The following is a 24260-nucleotide window of genomic DNA, read 5'->3' on the forward strand; positions in this document are numbered from 1 at the left end:
AGTGAGTATGCACGCATCTCATGTGTTCTATGCCCCTTCCCCTCAGGATCAAACTTCAACTGCCCACAGTTGTAGCTGGCTCACTAAATCATCCTTCCTTTCCCTGTTTCTCCTTTCCACTCCTGTGATATTTCCTGCATTTCCAAATAAACTACTTGTATCTGAAATGGGAACCCAAATTAAGACACACAGTGGAGGGGGGACAGAACACAAAAGAACTGTGCCTAATAATTTATATATAAAATACACGTATTACTCAATAGCTCATCATTTCATGTTCTGTTTAAAAGAGGCTATAAAACTTCACACAGAGAATTCCCTCTACCCTGTGCCCACCCCCATACTTTTCCCAAACTAAACAAACAAAAAATAAATATTAAAAAAGGAGTGAGCTGAAGTTGGGGGTTTTCAGAGGTTTTACTATTAATACATCACTGCGAAGGATCAGTGCTTCCCTCATCTGTTCAACTATTCACCAGGGAAAGCCATGACAAGTTCAAGGGGACTCCCAGACAGAATGCTGACTCAGAAGAGTGCCTTAGAAGGAAGAAAACTCCCGAAGAGCTAAGGCCTCTCGGATTTAATATGACAGCTCCAGAAATACAGAGAAAATGAGTACAACGTACAGGCTTCCTCTCAGGGATAAGGGCCATTCCCGACCCTTTCTTCCTCTTGCAACCACCACAAGGGGACAGTTTGGGATGATTTCCAAGGAGGGGGTCTTGACCCACTGCCGTCTAGTCAGACCGTTTAAGTGTTCACACACACTAGAATCACATAACTGCCCTGAGGAATTCATTTATGGCATTTCTTGCTTGTCTGCTGGGCCCCTTCCAACATTAAAAGTTGGCTGCCTGGGATACTGCTGACTGTGGGAGAGTAAAATAAAAATGATTTCATCCATGTATTCATTAAACAAATATTTATTGAATGTCTACTATGTGTTGGGCACTGTCCCAGGGAAAGGAGCACAGCACTGATCAAAAAAGACCCTGTCCCTACCTTCATGTGAGTTACATTTTATTGGGTGGGAAGAGGAAAAGAATTTTATGCATATATACTGGAGAGTGAATAGGGGAAAAAAAGTTTAAATATATATATATATATATATATATATGTAATATGTCCAATAACAGTGTTACAGAGAAAAATTAAACAGCAGCTTAGAGCATATAAGGAGTGCTGGGGGTGGTTAGTTCCATTTTATGTAGGGTGGTCACAGAAGGCCTCTCTGATAAAATGGCATTTTGAGCAGAGCCCCGAAGGAAATGAGGGAGCAAGTTACATGGATATCTGGGAGAGGAACATTCTAGGAGAAAGACTAGAGTCCTGGGCTATTTTAAAATACAAGGAAGCCAAAAGAGATCTGTTTCTTCTCTTTTCCAATTCTCCCTTACTTTCTGTCTCTTTCTTTCTTTCTCTTCCAACCTCCTTCCCTTTCTTTCTGTTTAAAGCTTTGCAAAAATAAGCATCATTTCAAGTGGGCTGAGTCCAGAGATACATTTAACATCATCAGAGCAGTTGGAAAGATCCCTCTCGTCCCAGGTTGAGGGAGGTTGAAGCCTCTGAGGGGTGAGTGACAAATTAAAAACTCACTTCCCATGAGTGTCTCACCTTGTATCCTAACACAAACATATAGGGCAGGGTTCCAAAGGAGAAAGAATGTTTTAGGGAATCCGTTTTTTAGGCAATAGAAGCCCCACTTCCTAAAATGCTGAGGTATAGGGGGGGTGGGGGAGGTGGGAGACCCACAGGCTACTTTAGATCAGCGAGTAGAAGAAATACCCAGTTTTAACTTGGCTTTGTGGGTTAAGATAGGTGATACCAGTGCAAAAATGAGCATAAGTTCTTATGTGGATGCACACCATCCATAATCCTTCTCAGCTGGCCACAAAGCTTAAAGGTTGGCTACACTTTAACCTCATCTCTTACTGTTCATTCATTTCATATCCCAAGAGGAAAGCCTGTTTACTGATCTTGATGCAACCCAGTCATCTTAAGCAGAGTTAACCTAAGGCCAGTGCATTTTATCTAACCTACTGTCAGTATGGAGATACTAAGTTGTTCAAGCACACAAGAGCAGCAATTGTTCCTCTTAATAGGTTCAAGAACCACCAGCATGACCACCGCCACCACCAGCCACCCCACCCAAATCACGATATTAGCACTCTGTCATTATTCTATTCACCCACATGTCCTCTGTCAATCTATTAACCTTTAGAGAAAACAGGCACTCACAAAATACCCCCTCTTCTGGTAGACTGCCATAATGCCCTCCAACAACTCCTGCCCCTTCTTCATCTTTTAGCATTCTCAAACCGAGCATGCTCTCAAGAAAGACTTTTTTCTACATGCAAAGGCATTTTGCTAGCTGGACTCACAGACAGGCCCATGCCTCTAAATATAAAGACCACGTTTGTAGAGTGACCTAAGTCACAAGTAATTGTTAATAACTTGAAAGTTCAAAGAAGGATCTAAATATGGCCTGCCATGGCAAAAATGCCTACTAAATAGAAGCTTACTGGGAAAAAAATTATTTATTAGCCATCTTCAAGCAAAGCAATAGTTTCTTTTTCCCTAACATCTTTATTTAAGCCTTAATGGTATCGAAAACAAACTTATGGTGACCAAAGGGGAAATGTAGAGGGAGGGATAAATCAGAAGCCTGGGATGAACATTCACACACCACTATTTATAAGACAGAGAATCAACAAGGACCTCCTGTATAGCACAGGGAACTCTACTCAATATTGTGTGACAACCTATATGAGAAGAGAATCTAAAAAAGAGTGAATATATGTACATGCATAATTGAATCACTTTGCTGTACCCCTGAAACTACTACAACATTGTAAATCAACTATACTTCAATAAAATTAAAAGAAAATGCATCAGTAAAAAATTTAAAAATAAATAAACCTTAATGGTTAAACAAACCAAATAAAGGGACAAATTTGGAATATAGATAACTCCCTATCAATTATATTTTAAGGCCTCACTGGGTTTAGAAACAAACAAATGAAAAAAGTCCCCCTATTCACACCCACCAAAATCTATATTAAAAAGAGGAAAAAGTTCTAGAAGGCAGGAGGAACAGGCCATCTACCTGATACACTCCAAAAATAACCCAGAATATGTCTTAGGTTCTTTACTAACACATAAATCTCTTTCTGCTCAATTTCTCTGCCCTACCTCTCTCTCAAAGTGTGTACACACACACACACACGATGTGTATGTGTAAGTGTAAAGTGTGTGCATACGTGTGTTTGCACAGTATTTGATATTCCCCAATATCTGCTAATGGAGAAAGAAACATCAGTCAGCTACTATTCACTGAGTACTGATCAATTTACACAGTTCTAAGGTTCTTCCCATAATAACTGATTAATCATTTCTCCAGTAAATGGCATCCCTGTCCAATTAACTGTATTGACTAGGACAGAAAAACCAGATGGCTCTCTGGCCTTGATCAGCGAGAGCAGAGAAACTGCTACTAACATTTAAATCAAACACAGTTCTCATTTCTCCCTGACCTTTGTCAGAAGGGGAAAAAAATGTGACTGAACAATTCTGTGATGTGCTCTCTATGAGATTACTTTCAGTAAAAGGCTTGCCTATTGGTATATAATATACCTTTGATCATATCATTTATACTGAGTGCCTGCCACAAATACCATCCAAAGAAAACAAGAAAATTTTTCTTTGGAAATGGCCAAAGCCATAGGTTTATTCGATTTTATTTGGTAAGAGAAAATAGAGGTCTGTTGGCTCCCAATAAAAGCAAACAAATATGCATACTCATAAGATTAACACTATTTTTTGCATGTGAAGTGATATGATTTTTGCTTCTTTGGATCATTTGCCATGTCAGCTCCACTAGGCTCCTGGAATTCTTTGGTTTATTAAAGTAACTAATGTTTATGGGTTCTGAGTAGGAAAAATTCTATTAACAAAGAAACGTTCCATAAAGACAGCCAATAATTGTGAAATAATCATTAGGAAAGAAATTTTTTAAAAAAGCTCTAAATCTCTAACAGCTGCTTGTAACAAAGTAGCCTGCATTACTTAAAGATGAATCTTTGGCAAAACTCTTTTGGAAACCTGGGCAAGAAGAGGCGTCATCAACCAAATGGCCTTCAGCAATCAATTTCTCTTCTGTGGTAAAGCTACTTAACGGAAACTCTACAAGGAGCATAGGGCAAGTAGGCAGGTTATACTCTGCTCCCATCATTAATATCTACCAGGGATTTCCAAGTGGAGCCCAGACTCTTAGTCAGGAACTATACGTTAAAGGAACACTACCATGCTGCGTTAGCAGATCACATCAATTCCATTTGTTCCCAAGAAGAAATCAGGTCACCTAGTGTTCCTTTTCAGTTTAACAATTAAAAACTAGACCATATCTAGTAGGTCTGCATACACCCCAAAACCTTTAAGCTTTCTAAGTTCTACATCAGCAAATGAACCAAAAGATGGTTTAATACCTGAGTTAAATCTTAATTCAGGATTGCTAATACTTGAAACCCCTAGTTTTCAGGAATTCCATAAACTCCTTAACATTATATGCAAAACTATGTGCGTATGTACATTTTTCTGAAATGAGTGTTCAAAGCTTTTAGATTTTCAAAGAGGCTCAGGATTAGAAAAGAACTATAAATGGCTGATTTAGTAAGTTATTTTCATGCTACCTTCTCTTTATAGAATAAAGTTTCCTAGAATATTCACCTAAAAAATACATACAACAAGGAATTCCTCGGCCACAATATTCTGTGTTCAGCTCTTTCTCATCAGCCCATGGAAGAGGCTATCACCACTTGATCTGACAACACAGGTGGCAGCATGCATAGGAGGAAGAGGGTACATCACAGGCAAGGGGCTGAGTCTAGTTCTGGTTCAGCTACTGACTGGATCTGTAGTGTCAGACCACTCTAGACCTTAGTGTCACATGGGGATCGAACCTGTCCAACCACACCCAAAGGTTGCTGGGAGGATTAGTATGACATAAAAGCACTTTTGAAGCTAAAGTGCCAAAAATGTGTGTGTGCGTGCTCAGTTGCATACCACTCTTTGCAACCCCATGGACTACAGCCCACCAGGTCCCTCTGTTCACAGAATTTTTCAGGCAAGAATACTGGAGTGGGTTCTCATTTCCTCCTCTAGGGGATCTTCCCGACCCAGGGACTGAATCTGCATCTCCTGTATTGGCAGGCAGGTTCTTTACTGCTGTGCCACCTGGAAAGCCCAAAGGGCTAAAAATATATGACATAAAAGAAAGGAAAGAAGAAGAAAAAGCTGACACAAAACAAGTCAAAGGAGATAGAACCCAAGAGTTGAATCTCCCCTGTTAAAAGGGTGCCTTTATTTCAACTGAAGGGGAACATATGGCACACTAGGCCCCCAAGTGAGCTTAATCAGTTTTTATTGTTGCTGTTGTTTAGTCACTCAGTCGTGTCTGACTGTTTGTAACCCCTGCAACACACTAGGCTTCTCTGTCCTTCACTGCATGGAATTATTAGGGAAAAAGAAAAAAGCAAAGCTATAACTTTCTAGGTTGCTTTACTGGCCTGGATCGCACTTCCTGACAAATTCCTATACCTCTGCTATGCCCATACAATGTCAACACAGAAAGGTTGAGTGGTGATGTAACGTCTGAGGCCAAGCCAGGTATACAAGGTTATTTTGTTGGCTTCACAAGGGTACAAGTCAGGAGATGAGATATGGTGATTTAATTATCATGATTTTAGGGGTTCTGCCATCTATCAAGTTCAAAAGAAAGACCTGTGTAAATGATACCAATGTTCAGACACTCAAGGGCTCAGCCCTTTCAAGAAAACTTTATTCCTCTCCTACTTTCAGCAAGATGTAGTGACTATTAGGCCAGGTGTTAAATGAGACTAAAGCAAGAGAAGAATTTTAAATTACCACAGTCTATCTCCAAGCCACACAAACCCATCAGCCTAAAAGACTTATTTCCCAGAAGCCTGAGCTCCTCTGCTGGACCTGAGCAATCTAGGGCAAGAGCCATTTAAGGAATTGTGAAAGAAAAGGAACAAAAGCGGAGTGCTGTCTTAAAAGTGAGTGCCAGAAAAGCTAGCAGGTGGAAAACTGGCCTTCTTTTTTAACCCTGTTAAGAGACTGACTCACTAAGTATACAGAGGGGAATATGAAGCTTGGGAGACAGAATGTACCTAGTCAGGCTTCAGGGAGAAAAGCAAAAACAAACAAACAAAAATCCAAGTATGATACACAAGCAAGGAGGAGAATCCTTTAGATTTAGGCAGCCTCCAGAGGAAGGAATGCTATTTGCTGTTTTACTGAAAGATTCCTCATTATACCACAAGACTGGAAAGCAGGCTGCCTTAAAAAAAAAAAAGTTAAGGCTTTATTTGGGGCTAATTGGTCCTGTTGATACCCAACCAATCTGATGTCACTTATGTCACCTTATCTGATGACAGACATTATCAAATTTGAATAAGATTGTGCTTAATCACTCAGTTGTGTCCAACTCTTTGCAACCCCATGGACTGTAGCCCACCAGGCTCTTCTGTCCATGGGGATTCTCTAGGAAAGAATACCGGAGCAGGTAGCCATGCCCTCCTCCAGGGGATCTTCCCAACCCAGGGACTGAAACCAGGTCTCCCGCACTGCAGGCAGATTCTTTACCATCTGAGCCGCCAGGGAAGCCCTATATTATTATTATTATTATTATTATTATGTAGCAATAAATAAACTGTGCATCTGTAGCCAAAAATGGGGGTGACAGAGTCTATACAAGGCTTTGAATGAAAGTCTCAAAGAGGATACAAACTGGCAGTCATGTAAATGTGTCTACCACAGCATCTGGCACACAGTAGATGCTCAGTAAATATCTGTCTTCTTATTATAAGATGGAAGGGGAAAGGGCATGAAGTTAGGACAGGTTCAGTAGGAAACAGGAAAAATGGATGTTTTCCTGCTGAAGCAGAGGTTTGAAACTTGTGGCTCTAGAACAGAACAGATGCACCTGTTCATTCAATTCATACAATGAAGTATGAATTTGCTGCAATACTTAAAATTCAAGAAACTTCATATCAGTTAGTCAGTCAGTTCAGTCACTCAGTTGTGTCCGACTCTGAGATCCCATGGATTGCAGCACACCAGACCGCCCTATCTATCACTAACTCCCAGAGTTTACTCCAACTCATGTCCATTGAGTCGGTGATGCCATCCAACCATCTCATTCTCTGTCGTCACCTTCTCCTCCCGCCTTCAATCTTTCCCAGCATCAGGGTCTTTTCCCATGAGTCAGTTCTTCGCATCAGGTGGTCAAAATATTGGCGTTCAGCTTCAGCATCAGTCCTTTCAGTGAATATTCAGGACTGATTTCCTTCAAGATGGACTGGTTGGATCTGCTTGGAGTCCAAGGGACTCTCAAGAGTCTTCTCCAACACCACAGTTCGAAAACATCAATTCTTCGGCACTCAACTTTCTTTATAGCCCAACTCTCACATCCATACATGACTACTGGAAAAACCAGAGCTCTGACTAGACAGAAAAGGAAAGATATACCCATTTGAATGCAGAGTTCCAAAGAATAGCAAGGAGAGATAAGAAAGCCTTTTTCAGTGATCAATGCAAAGAAATAGAGGAAAACAATAAAATGGGAAAGACTAAAGATCTCTTCAAGAAAATTAGAGATACCAAGGGAAACATTTCATGCAAAGATGGGCACAATAAAGGACAGAAATGTCACATAACAAATCTTGATTTCTGGTTTCTCTTGAAAAAAACCAAAGGCCCTCTTGGCCACAATAGGCTGAAGCTGAGTCAAAGCTTCATTTACATGGCATTCACTTAGATTTAGGGAGGGTAAATCTAAGTCGTGACTATAGTCCCCACCACTCACTATTGCTTACTTCTAGCCCAACTCATTCATCTCTGCTGCTTGCCTTGCTTCTGTTGGCATTAAATTGTGACCTTCTATACATCGAAAAGGAGCCTCTATTGAGAGCTCAAAAATCTGGGTCTAGCCCTCTCACACCTGTATGTCTTAACTTGTTTTAACTTAACTCTCTAAGCCTGTTTTCTCATCTGTAAAAGGCCCTCCTAGGGATTGAACAGAATCTCTAAAAGCTCTATAATTAGAATTGGTCCACAATGGTGGCAATGAGCATGCAGAAGACACAAAACACTATTCAGTTTTACACTTTATTCCAAGTCCAAGATCTTGAAATGTTAGTTTCATTCTGGGCCTAATGAATTACCTAGTGAACCTAGGATAGTCTAATAAGAAATACAGACTCTCTTGCATAATGTTTTGATTTGGGTGGACTGCGTAATCTCATTGTAATGAAAAGCCAGAAGACTGTCTCAGATAGATAAGTCACTCACTGCCTTTCCTGACCATGTTCATTCCTATTATGGAAATTCTCAGATTCCTCTCTGGGATGGTTACTTACCCAGCCTATGACTAAATGAAGAGTTGCAGAGCACAGAGCTTCAGGCTGTGGGCGTTCTCAAAGTATACAAGAACAAGATCAAATGTAAAGACCTGATATAAGGAAAGAGTAGGCTTTGGAATTTGAAAGCAGCTAAAAAGATCCTGTTCAAACTAGTCAAAGAGAATCAGTCTTACAGATCATACAGTAACTATGGCAGTCGTTGCTTCAGCCCAAAGTGTGTAAAGGCAGAGCCCATAAATCACCTTTGAGAGACATGTTTCAGAAATGAGACAATAATTTTGGCCTCCTGTGTAACACTTAGAAGTATAAGCTCAGCTGATTAGTTTCACTGAAAATCCATTATTTAATCATCCTCCTAAAGCTCCTGGAAGTTGAGCACGAAAATAGGTATTATCAGTCCTGACTTACAGTTAGACAAGCCTTAGGCCCAGAAAGCTAAAAACCACATACTGACTAAAATACTTAAGATTCACTTCAACAAATATTTATTGTGCTCTCAGTACACCAGGCACTGGAGACAAGATAATGATGAATTAGCTACATTTCTTAGTCCCTAAGGGGTGAAGAAAACAGCCACATATAAATCTCTGTACATCTCATTCCCTAGGTTATATACTCTGATAATCTATATGGGGAATATAAACAGACTTTAACTCTGAAATGGATCTGAAGTTAAGACTCAGTGACTTCCCACCCTCCTTTATCCATGGTAAACCACTTAGCCCATCCAAAAAACAGTCTAGTTTGTCAGAAAGGATACATTACCCACAAACTCTTCCCATAAGACGTACATAACCGTCAAATCTGAATAGAGAAAATCAAAAGCCTTCCCATGTTTTTAATCATTATTTATAACCTGAAAGGCAAAAAGCACTGCATCCTGTCAATGTAGATAACCAGGATCACCACAAAATAACTCATGTGGTTCTGACTATGTACTTGACCCAGGAATTGAACCGGTGTCTCCTGCATTGCAGGCAGATTCTTTACCAACTAAGCTATCAGGGAAGCCCACTTGTCCCTATGCATCTCATAACTGTAACTTAGGGTAAAAGTTCTCACCTGAGGCAATTCTCCACCCAGGAGATAAACTGGCAATGTCTGGAGACATTTTTGGTTGTTTTGGGGAAAGCTGGGAGAGATGACACTGGCATCTAGTGGGGAGAGGCCAGGAATGCTGCCAACTATCCTAGAATGCACAGGACAGCCCCTCACAATGAAGAATTATCTGACCAAAATGTGGACAGTGCCAAGCTGGAGAAATCATGGCCTAGGTGCTCTTACATCTCGGTTAGAAGCCTTTGTTCTCCATCTTTCAAGGACTCCATGCAGACAGGTTCCAGCTGCTAACACAGGAACTGACAGAAAACACAGCATCCATTCCCCTTCACCTCTTTTCTCCTTTTTCTCAGGCCCTGTGTCTCCGGTAATAAAACCTAATAAACCACTTCATGAAGTAGTGCCTGCTCTTTATTGTTCAATGAAATAAAATTCACATGCATAAGAGGTTGACGGAAGATGGAAAATCAACAAAAGCAAGGAAGAAAGGTAGAGAGAGAGGAGGAGGCGCGTGGTTGTCATTTCCGCAGCTAAATGAAACTAAATCAACCATCTGCAGAGCAGAAAGCTACCTGTTCTATCAAGAGTCAGTTCATCTCTGGAAACTGCTTCTTTCCGCCCAAGAAACAAACTGCCTAATAAAAACTAAGTCTATCAAGAATTGTGGTCTCTCAAGGGAAATTTATCATTTATGTAACTGAGGCCACCTAGTGGTTTTAAGTGAGGATCGCAGCTAAGTAGGCCCTGACTCGAATATAAATTCTGAATTTAGACATATCTTCTCTATTTACAAAAGGGGAAATCCCTAGTCTGGGCAACTTAGAAGATATTCTCAGCTTCTTTAACAAGCGACTCTAATTAAAAAGCTTAATTGTGTTCCTACTACATATGCTAATCCTTAAGCTATGATGTTGGAGAGCCTCCAGCAACCTCAGCTAGGGAGAAAAATCCTAGCTACTCCTTTCAAAAAAATAGGATCTTCACAAGTTCTCAAATAACTATTTCTTTTATGCCCCTTGCCCACAAATAACTTTAAAGCAGTGGCATACAGCATGTGAGAATTGTATGTAAAAATCTGACATAGCTGATAAATCCAAAGAGAACACAAAGAATTAGCAAGAAACTAAAGTTTCTTTTTCCAATCTAGATGTGCAACAGCAATAAGATTTGTTGTGTTTCAGAATAAGAAGAAAAAAAAAACATTATTTGATCAATCTTCCTTTATATTTGTCTTTGCTAAAACTTGGTTACTCAGACCAGTCCAATCGGTCCATTCACTGACACTCACTTTAGCACTTCTATGGCCAAGATTGACAAGGTATTGGTATGTTTTTAAACTGCCAGCTCTAAGGCAACATCAGTATTTCGACTCCCAGTAAGACTGTGAAAAGGCAGGAAACTTCACAGCTTCGGTTCTCCTTCCCAGTTGTGGCGCTGGCAATATAAAGGAAGAGAGTCAGCATCTGGCTTCCTCTCAAAGTTGCACAGTCCATTTCATCCAAGAAAAAGATGCCACCCAAAAGGGCCATTCAGGATGTATGTCTCTTAGCTGGTACCCACAGTGTTTCACTGATACAAAAAAAAAAAAAGGTGTCCTTTTTGGCAGGCTAATTTTCTATGGACTTCCTCCTCTCTTCTGATATGACACATTCTTAGAATCTTAAAATCTGTTCACAAACTCGGCAGATGTAGGTTGCTCAGAACTATACTGTGGTTTATGGTGTGTACCTCATATTATCCAAAGGCAACTCTGATGAAGAAACTCACTATTAAGCTGGAATGTCTTCAGACACTTACTGTTTCCCTTCAACTGTTTCTACCTGACATGGCTAAAGAGAAATAAAGACCAGTCCAGAAAGAACAATCTGAGAGCAAAGCCTGAATGTGGGATGCAGGAGACAGAAGGCACGTACCTGGTCACGATCTCCAGCAAAACAGCAGCTTTTCATGGTGCAAGAGTTGAAGTAACCCTGATTGTCAAACTGGAACACAGGCAGACGGGAGTGGATGTCATAGAGCACAGGCGGCAGGCGACGCCTCAGGGCCAGGAGCTGGGTCCCATTGCTGTTGAATCGCACACTCATGGCACTTTGGAGGGACAGGTTGCCCCCATATCGCAGGAGAGAACTGGAAGGCAGAAAGCACATGGGTCAGGCATGAGGCAGGCAGGATGAGAATCTGCAAAAAAACACTGCATTTCATAACCAGGACCTCCCATCAGGCTTGCGCATCTGAATTCTGGCAGAAAGGTGTTTCCACGCAGTGGGCTAGAAGGTAATAAAAAGGACAGAGATGACTCCTTGATTACATTAAAGCAAGTTATTTAACTTGGCGGTTCCTTTCTTCAATCTCCAAAAGTTGAATTACCACTAAGTTTATAGGAATGAAAAGACATATTAAAATGATTAGTTCTTTTATTTATTTGAGCTACAGAAGCAAACAGTTCCTTGTCAAGACCCTGGGAAGTCAGTGGTGTCCACCCTAACTGACCATCATGGATGGTATTTAAGAAATATATCTGTCTTTTGAATTAGAGACACAGAAACCATCAGCCAGAAAAACAAGATACTCTAGTTTATTCTGGATTTTTAAAAATAATAATGACTTTATTGCTTATGCACTTATTTTTTAATTTTCGATCTGTTCAGAGAATTTTTATATTCCATATGGCATAACTCAAGAATAAATATTAAAGAAAAATTTAAAATTAAATACAGAGCCAGCAGTTACAACAATTAGAAAAGCAGGATGACTTGCCTCACTTTACAATTCCCAATGAGTTTATATTTAGCTTTAAAATATACTTTGACTAATATATATAATTCCATTTATCCAGCTTCTACTAGAGACTGGTATATTCTGATTCACCCAGTATTCTTCTATAGCTTCATAATGTTCATAACATTTTAAAAAGTCAGATGGTATGGTTCAAAATTATTTATTATGATGATTCAGAAGATACTTCCAATTTTACAGTTAACTAGGATGACCATGAACGTTAACAATTAAACAGTACTAGGTAACTTATCTTTCTAGTAGTCAGTCTCCTTGACTACCCATGACTATTCATTGTCCATGCATAACCAAACTACTGGTAAGAAAGTGAGATTACATACACTGATCATGTGCATTGGAAATGCTACAGAAATGAGGGCCACATTAGTGCTATTAACTCACTCTGTTTCAAAAGACATTGTGATCTTGCAAAGAGAGTCTAGTAGTTTAATAAAAAAAGTTTATATATTTAGGGAATCAGCGCTGGAAAGGGCCTTGAGACATCTAAATTAGAGCCTGGAAGATTTATTTGAAATTTATTAGTATTAGCATGTTTGACCATTTGACATAATTTTATTCACAATTTTAGTTTTTTCAACATGCTGCTTTATTAAACATAAATCCAAGTAGTCGCCTTTTCTCTGAAACTCTCTGATATTAACTTTGGTTTTGAAGACTCTTTAATACATTATTTATATACAATTAAATTTATTTCATTATACAAATATAATAAAATGGTATGTAATATAAAACTTTGTAACTAAGTGCTATACAAATTACAGAGATTACTATTTAAAAAAAAAAAAAAAAAGAAAGAAAGGAGTCCCTGGACCACAGTCCAAAGGAATTTACCAACCTGTCCTGATCATAAAAACATTCTGCACCATCGCTAGCCAGCCAGTCCTTTGTCCCCCAGGGCAGTCTTTTCACCTGCCTAGGGAAGAACTCTAGTACCTCAGTTATGTGTGAAAACAAGGCTTGGGCAAACAGACTTTAATCCTGTTAAGTGTGAAATGGAAGGAAAGAGAGAAGTGGTTTAGAAAAAATGGTCCCTAGAACTCCAAACATCATGGAGAAGAAGCCTAGTCCTGCTGTAGGCCCCAAGAAATAGTCCCTACAGACTGATGTTCTAAAACGTCCTAACACTGGCCACACGCACACACATACAGGGAATGAATGACAGGGCTACTGAGTCCAGGTATTTCCTTTACAGGGTGTCCTAGCTGCCACAGGCATGCGGTGTTTCCTAAACACTAAGCTCCAAAACAATGAGAGCCTTTCAAACTTGAGACCAGCCTAGAGTGTGCAAATAAACCGGCATCTGTATACAGGACTGACAAGAAGTTGGGGGTGGAAACAAGAGTCAACAAAAAGAAACTTGGCCAACCCCACCAGCCACAGCAGCAGGGGTTTGCATCAGCTGAGGCAACCCTGACGGGAAAGCTGGGGCTGCTGGCAAAAGCCCTTTGCATCCGTTAATAGCAATTTCCTCTGCAGATTCCAGTCAGACCTGCAGGACAGGCAGATATCTAGGCCCATCCCATTCCCACCCCAGCTCCTATGTCTGCCACTCTGCAGGGGTCTGTTTGTGGGTTCCACAAGAGTCACTAACTTTTCCCTTAGCTTCTGGGCAGGGGACTCCTATCTCTCACACAGAGAGGGTAGGTACATAGGAATCTTGCTCCTAGAATGTTTAAGAGTACAGCTACAAAAACAACAACAACAAACAAAACTGTAGCAGCAGTTATTAAAAATAAATACTTTATGTTTGGGGGCAAGAATCCTTTCAGAGGGATAGACGGACACTTGAAATTCAGAAAGTGAGCTACATTAACTATAACTTCTCAGCAGGGGTTCTGCTGCTGGCTCCTCCTACTGAGAATAAGAACGATCTAGTTCATCAGGAAGAAAAGGCTTAGCAGTAGTTTCCTCTCAAAGTCAAGATACAATGTCAAAGATCCTGTTGTTTATGATTCCAAGTGTAAGATGCATGATAAATCATCTGGTACTTTTTCTCAAATGCAGATTCTCAGGATCCATATGCAGATAGTCTAATTCAATCTGAGAAGTGGGCCCAGGAATTTGAATTTAACGAGCAACCTTAATTAATTATGATGCATGTGACTTCCAAACCACTCTGAAAAACATGGTTCCATTTCGGAATTTGGGGTGAGTGCGAAAATAAGGTGGAGAGAAAGCAGATTACTAGAAGCTAAATGAAAAGCCAACTACCCAATATGGCACTTTTTTTACAGCCCAGCCTAACAGGAGAAAGGACTCCAATTCCTTTTAAGATCAGAGTTCCACTCTACCCACAATGCCTGAAATGCTTTTTTCCTGCCCTCAACACATTCCCTGAAGGAGAAGTTTCTTGTTTACCCTTTGGAGAACTGACGGTACCTATACACAAGAATGCCTCAAATTTGACAGTCTCCACTCCTCCAGAGAAGTGGCTACCATTACACACCCAAATGAGATGAGTGCTATCTTGAAGGGAGTAGCAACAAGTTGAAATGAGTTCAAATCAAAATATCCCTATAAGAAAAAGGAAAGCAAAAATCAACTCCTGGCTTATCTTCACACACTGCTTCCCTGGTGGCTCAGAGAATGAAGAATCTGGCTACAACGCAGGCGACCTGGGTTTGATCCCTAGGTTGGGAAGATCCCCTGGAAAAAGGAATGGCAACCCACTTCAGTATTCTTGCCTGGAGAATTCCATGGACAGAGGAGCCTGGGAGGCTACAGTCCATGAGGTTGCAAAGAGTCAGACATGACTGAGTGACCAACACTTTCACTTTAGACCTATCTTCAACCAAGAATTTTTAACAAAATGCAACAAGAATGGGACAGGAGGTGATCCAAGGGTTAGCATGTAAAAGGCCCAGGACAAAAGCAAGAGAACCTCAGAACATCAGGAAAATATTCCTCATTAGTGTGCTCCTCTGTTTTCTTTTATTTTTTTTTGCTTTTTTGGTGTTTTGGCCCCTCAGGAATAGTCAATTGGATTTCTTTATTGCTTTGGCAGGATAAAAAGAACATTTACAAAAAGTCTTTGGCCAAGGTTAAAGTCTTGGAACAGAAGAGAAATAAACCAAGGCTGTTTCCAGAAAAAGTGACTGGGAGTATCACATTTAGCACAAGATAAAGCACTCGAAAACATTCCAAGATCTGGCTTCATGAAGCTAGACTTCCATAAATTTATGACTAAGCAATTCATCAAACAGTGCCAACAAGATTTTCTAAAGCCCACTGGCATGCATTTCCTCAGAGTTACTATGTGAAAGTTTCCTAACACCTGTGAAATGGCTGGAGTCAAGGCAGTGCTATTCCAAATCACAGACATCAGAGCTGGTGCCAGTCAACCAGAGAGGAAAATTCAATGTCTCATAGGTAGGAAAAAATCTCTCCCCTTCTGTTTCTGCTTTAGGATAGGATGACCTGTAAAGAATACAGGTGGCATTTTGTACTTCCTATAACACAACACAGAGAACATGACAAATCCTAGAGGATTTGTTAACGGAATTAAGTAAAAAGTGAACAAGTTCAAAGAGTTACAGCCTGTATCAGTTCTGTTCAAGTATATTCAAGATCTTGGTAATCCCATAAACTTTTTCTTTCTTTTTTAAAAAAAATCCACTTTAAAAAATAATTTTATTTATTTATTTGTGGCTGTGTTGGGTCTTCATTGCTGTGTGGGCTTTTCTTTAGTTGTGGTAAACGGGGGCCACCCCCTAGTCGTGGTGCGTGGGCTTCTCGTTGCGGAACACAGGCTCTAGGGCATGTGAGCTCAACAGCCGCAGCTCCAGGGCTCTAGGGCAGGCTCAGCAGCTGTGGTGCATGGGCCTAGTTGCTCCACAGCACTTGGGATGTTCCCAGATCAGAGATAAACCGGTGCCTCTTGCAATGGCAGGTGGACCTTCCACCACTGAGTCACCAGGGGAGCCTTCTTTCTTCCTTTTTTTTAATTGAAGTCTAGTTGATTCACAACATTGTGTTAGTTTCTGGTGTACAGTGAAGTGATTCAGTTATATATATGTGTGTGTGTGTGTGTATATTCTTTTCCATCATAATTTATTATAGGGTACTGGATATAGTTCCCTGTGCTCAGCAGCAGGACTTTACTGTTTATCCATTTTATATAGAGCAGTTTGTATCTGCTAATCCCAGACTTCTAATTTTTCCCTCCCCTACTCCCTTTCCCCTTTGGTATCTAAGTCTGTTTTCTATGTCTGTGAGTCTGTTTTTTAAGATTCCACATGTAAGTCGTATCATATGGTACTTGTCTTTCTGATTTACTTAGTATGATAATCTCTGGGTCTGTCTATATTGCTGCAAATGGCACTATTTCATTCCTTTTCGTGGCTATATAGTATCCCACTATATATACACATTATATATACATATACATAATATATACACACACCCCTCACATCTTCCTTTTTAAAAATTTATTTATTTATTTTTAAAAATGATTGTGCTGCACACGTGCCTGCAGGATCTAACTTCTCCAACCAAGGACTGAATCTGGGGCCACAGTAGTAAAAGTACTGAGTCCCAACCACTGGACTGTCAGGGAAATCCCTAGCAAATCTTCCTTAACCATTTCTTTTATGCAAGTTGGAAGGGGAAGAACCTGGGCTTTCAGGTACTGCAGAGCCTCTAATCACCACCTTCTAGAACAGGGGCATCACGCCCAGAGCTGAAGTGATCTACAGCCCATGTTTTTGTCTTTGGCTCAGGGGGTCCCAAAAGCCACATATAACCAACCAAGATTTCAACCCTATACAAGATCTCAGAACGAATTAAAAGGCAGTGCCATAACAGATTTGTCCTAGGACACTCGTGATTTTTCTATAGAATTAGGGACTAAGCATTCAGTCATCTCAGTTCATCAGATGATTTGCTTATTCAAAAAATCCCCCCATGGAGAAGGAAATGGCAACCCACTCCAGTAATCTTGCCTGGGAAATCCCATGGACAGAGGAGCCTGGTGGGCCAAGAGTCAGACACGACTGAGGGCGGGGCAGGCGCTCGCTGGAGGCCCCAGAGCTTTTGATGGCAGAGCCAGCACTGTGGCTGAGGACTCCTGGCTCTCAGGCCTCTCTCACCAGATAGGAGCGTGGAAAACTAGTCTAAAATATGCCTGAGGGCTTGCCGGGCAGCTCAGTGGTAAAGAATTGCCCCCCGCCAAAGCAGGGGACATGAGTTCCACCCCTGGTCTGGGAAGACCACACGTGGCAGAGCAGCTGAGCCCATGCATCACAGCCGCTGGGCCGGGGCTCTCGAGCCCGGGAGCCGCAGAACTGAGGTCTGTGGGCAACAGAGCCCATGCTCCGCAACAAGAGGAGCCACAGCTAGAGAAAAAAAGCCCATGCAGCATGAAGACTGTGCACAACCATAAATAAAATCATTAAAAAAAAAAAATCCCCCTTTACTGCAAGCTGTGGAAAATAGAGAAGGGTTTTATAAGCAGTCATTTAATCTTCATCCTAAGTTATCAATGGCTCTACCTTCTGACAGATGTTACAAAGCATCAGCCCTGACCTCACAGTGTAGAAAGCTGGAGAGGGAGAGTTTAATGAATACAGGTTGGTAGGAGGAAGAAAAAAGTCAGAGGAAGGCGGGAGACTGAGATGGCAGTTGCTACAGCAACAGTAAGGGTGCAGAAGGAGTGGGTGGGAATACAGGCAGGTAAACAGGCAGTCCCTGATGGCAGAAGAAGAAACTAGGTGGGTGTGCTGACTGTCATGGAACTAGGCCACAAAGCCAGAGGGCTGTTAAAGAGGAAAGAGGCAAAGCCTAGAAAAAATGCTAAGCAGAAGAGGGTTTGAAAATAAAAATCACAATTTGATCCCTTCTACGAGAACACTTTTGCAAACAGTGGAAAAGAGGAAGAGAGGAATGCAATGGGAAGGCCAAAGTGCTGACTGATGAGATGTGATTATAGGAAGACAGCCTGTTTCATATAGGAGCCGCTTACTGAGAGTGTCCAAAAACCAAAGTCAGTTCTAGTTGGCAAAAATATAAATGCCTTAAGATAATGGTTTCCAAACATTTTTATATAGTAACCCTTTATAATAAGCTTATTTTATACTGTATTCCAGTACACCCACATTTATTTAGCATAAATTCATTAAACAACTTGCCATCTACTGTGAGCAGTGCACTGATTTTCCATTTTCTATTTAATAAATACTTGTGACCACCTAAATCAATTCCATGGCCCTATGGATTACTGAAAGAGTTTCCTATCTTGTCTTCATGCCTCTACTCTTGGCCCATGCTTCAGTTCATTCTGAATATGACAGCCAGAGGGATGCTGAACCATAAGTCAGACTGCGTCATTCATTTGCCAGTGGATTTCAACCAGGTTAAAACTCAAACTCTTTATAATCCCAACTGAGACCCTAGACACCTCTCCCCACCAATCCCTCATGTCTGACTCTACCTCCTGGCACTCTCTTTCCCTTACCCTACTTCAACCACATGATGCCTCCTTAGAACACATCAAATATCTGCTTCAGGGTCTTTGTACTTGCAAATCCTGAGGGAATGTTTCTCCCCAGATATGAACATGGTTCATTCATTTACTTCTTTATTCAAATATCCTCCTCAATTAGTCTGTTCTGATACCCAATGCAAAAATGAAACTTCCCCAATGCTCCCTTGTCTCCCTTGCCTGTTTAGTTTCTACTAATGAATCACCATCTTACATACCATTTATTTTGTTTCTTATTTGTCCTTTCCCACTACACTATCACCTTTTATACCACTTCCTGTGCATTCCAAGTGCTTAAACAGTGCCAGACATGTACCAGCATTCAATAAATAGATGCTGCATGATCTAATGGATCATGAGCAGCAATCTGAAACACTCCGACTTTATAACATTTAAAAAAAAGGCTCCACAAAGGTTTACCTGGCTCCTGACATTTGTCTGCTCACAAAACCTAATCTTGAGAGGGAAGCAACAGAGCAGCAGAAAAATTAAAGAAACAGCAGGAGGCTTGGAGAACATCTAAGTCAAAGTTTTCTATTACAGCAAAGAACTGTGGCCCAGAACGTAAAATAATTTGCCAATGACCACTCAGGTATTCTCTGCACTGACACCACCGCACATCCTTCAAATGAGTCAAATTTATGTACCTGCTAATAAGTAGTCAACAAGAAGGAATAGTTTAACAGGTAAACAAGTATCTTAATTATATCTTGTACTTTAAAGCAAGTTTCTGGTATTTGTAGGATAAAAGTTCAAAAGGAAAATTAATAGTCAAACTTTAGGAATCAATTACAAGCTAAAAAAAAAAAAAAAGAAAATTCATTTACCCATTTTCAGAAAGTAGACAGTGAATTCTATAGGCTTTGAACACATGCCCTACCCAATCATATCTAAAATTAGATAGTGATAAACATTTAGTTTGATGGATATACTGAGAATAAGACGATACGTCAATCAAACTATAGCATTTAGTTAATTTATTTTTATACCTTTCACTTTATTTTCCAAGTCTTCCTACAATGAACATAAACTTCTGTAATCAGAAGAAAATACCTTATTCTAAAATGTCATCTCAAACATACTCCTTCTTTAATTAAGGGACCATAGAAGATAGCTTTGAGGGAAGTATGAGAGAGCAGAATTTAAAGAGCTCAACTGAAATTTCAGATAATATGCTGCCCTACAGGATTCTGGTGCAGATGCAAATCTGAAATTAAGCCATTGTTCTAAATTCTTTAAAAGACAGTTAAAAATTTGCAAAGGACTCTAAAACTACCAGTGTCCCTCACCATCCTTCTCAATGAAGGCAAATAATATCCCTCCTTTGAAAGGATTTTAAGTAATAAACAGGCCCCACCTTGGTTAGCACTGGACACAGTACCAGGTTAGATCTGAAACTATACTTAGTTTGGTTTCTCTTTGCAGATACACCATCCCACTTCCCAGGTACCTATAAATAAATGGCAAAGTGTACTACTGGAATAAAAAACAAATTCAAAGTGTAAAGTATTTTATGTAGAATCCAGAAACATTAGCAAGGTTCCTGGAAAGTCTTCCATACATGGGTAAATTCATGGATAAATGAACCCAAGATTATTAAGAGTATTCCAAGATATCTCTGTCTAAAATACGTAACTCACAACAAAGTACAAATGGTCAAACCTAAGATCACAAAATAAAAAGTTCAAACTATGAAGAATTCACTGATTCTTCAGTGATTCTTAAAAGAATCAGATCACAACAGATACCCTTGAAGAAGCAACACGTTTTTCATTAAATTTAATTTCCAAAATGTTTACATAGACAGTGTATCAATTAACCCTTACAATAACCCTATAAGGTGGATAGTGAAGGTAACATTATTTTCATCTCAAACTGGAGGAGACCTAGGTCCTAAATGTTTATATGACCTGGCCCTGACCATACAAAAAATAAGCAGCAGAAATAGGGCCAACAAGTTGTTTTCTGCTTCTTGGTTCAACAAGATTTCACTGACTACATGGTGGAGATGAATTATTCCACCCAGCAAAAAGAACAGCATCAGATGACAATACATCAAGGCCAGAAGGATTCATCTAAGTAATTCACTTCAGATCCTTCCCTGTAGTTCAGTAACTCATATATATATAACTCATATATGCATGCCTTTACTGAATAACCATTTATTGAAAACCTCCTAACTATTCTAGATACTATGCTAAGCACATGGATTTAAAGATGAAATAAGATGGAAAAGACATCCTCAAGAATTAATGAAGTACAAGAAAGCCGGCAGTTTCCTTCTATAATATGAACAACGTTGTAATAAGGGGAATATGTGCTGTGCAAGACATAGGGAGGATATCTGTCCCTCCACTGGGAACACAGGAGAGGAGCAGTCACAAAAGACTTCCTAGAAGAAAAATCTAAGCTGACTCTTCACAGAGAGAGAGAGAGATGACTCAAGTTCTTAACTGGCAAAAGAAACAAGATAAATCTGGATATGTTAATACATGGATAAATTCCCAAAACATACTGATGGGTGAAATAGTCAAGTGGTAGAATAACTGCATAGCAGTACATCATCCGTGTGAAAAACATACCTCCATATAGAAACAAAAATCATGTATTTTCTACAGGTACATGTATAAGCATATAAAACCAAAGAAAAAGTTCTGGAAGCATATACAAACTTAACATTCATTACCCTCAGGAAAGAGGGCAGGAGACCAGGATTGGAAGTAGTCAAGAGGAATTTTAGCCTTATTCATAGTTTTAAAAGGAGAATGCTATTATGTATTACTTACATTTAACTTTTTATGTTGAAATAATTATAGATTCAAAGGAACCTAGGGCTTCCCTGGTGGCTCAGATGAATGAATCTGCCTGCAATGCAGGTGACCCAGGTTCAGTCCCTGGGCTGGGAAGGTCCCCTGGAGAAGGAATGGCAACTCATTCCAGTATTCTTGCCAAAGAATTCCATGGACAGAGGAACCTGGCGGGCTACAGTCCATGGGGTCACAGAGGCAGACATGAGAGAGTGACAGTCATTCTCAGAGGAATTTGCAAAGAAATTTTCTTGTAAAAAGGGTTTGCAAAGAATAAAAATCATATGATCATCTCAAGTGAGATGCAGAAGAAGCTTCTGACAAAACTCAACAACAGTTTATAATAAAACTCTCCAGAAGTGGGTGTAAAGCGAACATATCTCAACATAATAGAGGCCACATATGACAAACGTACAGCTAATATCATACTCAACAGTGAAAAGTTGAAAGTATTTCCTCTAAGATCAGGAACAAAACAAGAATGGCCACTCTTGCCACTTTTATGCAGCATAGTTTTGAAGACCTAGCCACAGCAATCAGAAAACAAAAAGAAATAAAAGGGAACCCAAATTGGAAAGGAAAAAGTAACATAGTCACTGTTTGCTAATAATAGGATACTATATACAGAAAATCAAGAAGGTTCTTTGAACCCTTTACCCAGACTCTGCCGGTGTTACCACCTTGCATAACTATAGTATCGGAGAAGGCAATGGCACCCCACTCCAGGACTCTTGCCTGGAAAATCCCTTTACCCAGACTCTGCCAGTGTTACCACCTTGCATAACTATAGTATCGGAGAAGGCAATGGCACCCCACTCCAGGACTCTTGCCTGGAAAAGCCTGAAAAATCCAGGAGGAGCCTGGAAGGCTGCAGTCCACGGGGTCGCTGAGGGTCGGACACGACTGAGCAACTTCCCTTTCACTTTCCACTTTCATGCATTGGAGAAGGAAATGGCAACCCACTCCAGTGTTTTTGCCTGGAGAATCCCAGGGATGGGGAAGCCTGGTGGGCTGCCGTCTATGGGGTCACACAGAGTCGGACACGACTGAAGTGACTTAGCAATAGCAATAGGAATAACTATAGTATGATATCAAAACCAGGAAATTTACATTGGTACAATCCATAGAGCTTATTCAGATTTTGTCAGCTATGCATGCACTCACTTGTGTGTGTGTTGCTCTATGCAGTTGTATCACGTGTGTAACTTCAAGTAGTCACCACAATACTTATGTGTACCATCACCACAAGACTTCCTTTTATAGCCACATCCACCCCTTTTACCACTAAACCCTAACACCTGGCAATGACTAATTTGTTCTCCATCTCATGAATGTTACATTAGCTCATGAACGTTATATAAACGGAAGCATGTAGTATGTACCCTTTTGAAATTGGCTTTTTTATGTAGCATAGTTCACTTAAGGTTTATCCAAATTGTTGCACGTATCAACCCTTCACTTTCTTGTTTTTTATTACCAAGTAGTATTCTACGGTATAAATGCACTACAGTTTTATTATTATTTTTTAAACTACTTACAGATTGAAAAACGTATGGGTAGTTTCCAGCTTTGGGTATTATGAATGAAGCTGCTATGAACATTCATGTACAAGTTGCTCTATGAAAATAAGTCTTCCTCTCTCTTGGATAAACACCCAAGAGTGCAACTGCTGGGTCAGATAATAAGTTCATTTTTAATTTATAAAGCAACTACCAAAACATTTTCTAGATATTTTGTTGTACTATTTTACATTCCTACTCACAATGTATGAGTGATTCAGTTTCTCCACATCTTCACCAGCGTTACTTGTATTTTAAAAAGCTGAACTGAGAAGTCAGTCAATGTATTTTAAAACAAAAGACAAAACCAGACATTTTTGGCTTCCTTATGGATATATACAACACTACCTATGAAATATTTTTGTAACCCCCACCAAAAAGAATCAAGCCTAAAACTGTTTCAGTCCCTAGACCCAATACCAATTTATGAAAAAAACTGAGATAAGAGGGAACATGCTAAATGATGGTATAAACATGCAATCAGTACAGCTGCCCCTTGGCATCTACAGGGGATTGGATCCAGGAACCCCACAGATATAGAACCCAAGGATACAAAGGGCTTTCTGTATAATCTAAAATGTGAGAAATTCCGTAAAATAAATAATCCACTTTCTTTAACAAATAAGTTACAAGAGAAAAAAATGAAAAGTAGGAGTATCCAAAGACTTAGAAATCATGTCAACTAATTGCTTGGTACAGACCTTATTCAAATCTTGATCCATAAGAACCAACTGTAACATTTAGGAGGCAATTAAGGAAATGTAAACACTAAATATGCAATGGTATTAAGGAATTATTGCTAATTTTTTAGGTGTGATAATAATATTATGATTTTTAAAAGAATTATCTTTTCATGGAAAGTAATATGGCAGTTCCTCAAAAAGTTTAACATAGGCTCACCATATGATCCAGCAACTACACTCTTAGGGATAGAACCCAAAGAACCAAAAACAGGTACTCAAACAAATACTTATTCATAAATCTTAATAGTAGCACTACTCACAATAGCCAAAAGGTAGAAAAGACTCAAATGTCCATCAGTAGGTGGATAAACAAAATATGGTATATATATCCATACAACAGAAAATTATTCAGCCATAAAGAGGAATGAAACACTGTA

At 39.8% G+C, this 24260-nt stretch overlaps 1 protein-coding gene across 2 annotated transcripts in view; it reads right to left on the bottom strand.

Moving 5' to 3' along the window:
• DCAF5 (DDB1 and CUL4 associated factor 5) overlaps positions 1–24260 on the bottom strand; it is a 94787-nt gene that overhangs the window by 30945 nt on the left and 39582 nt on the right. For both annotated transcript variants that reach the window (XM_055538433.1, XM_055538432.1), the window contains exon 6: positions 11414–11627. In XM_055538433.1, coding sequence (XP_055394408.1) covers positions 11414–11627 — 214 coding nt within the window. The remainder of the gene's footprint in view (positions 1–11413; positions 11628–24260) is intronic.

This window comes from Bubalus kerabau, chromosome 10, assembly GCF_029407905.1.
Source record: "Bubalus kerabau isolate K-KA32 ecotype Philippines breed swamp buffalo chromosome 10, PCC_UOA_SB_1v2, whole genome shotgun sequence".
Lineage (NCBI taxonomy): Eukaryota > Metazoa > Chordata > Mammalia > Artiodactyla > Bovidae > Bubalus > Bubalus kerabau.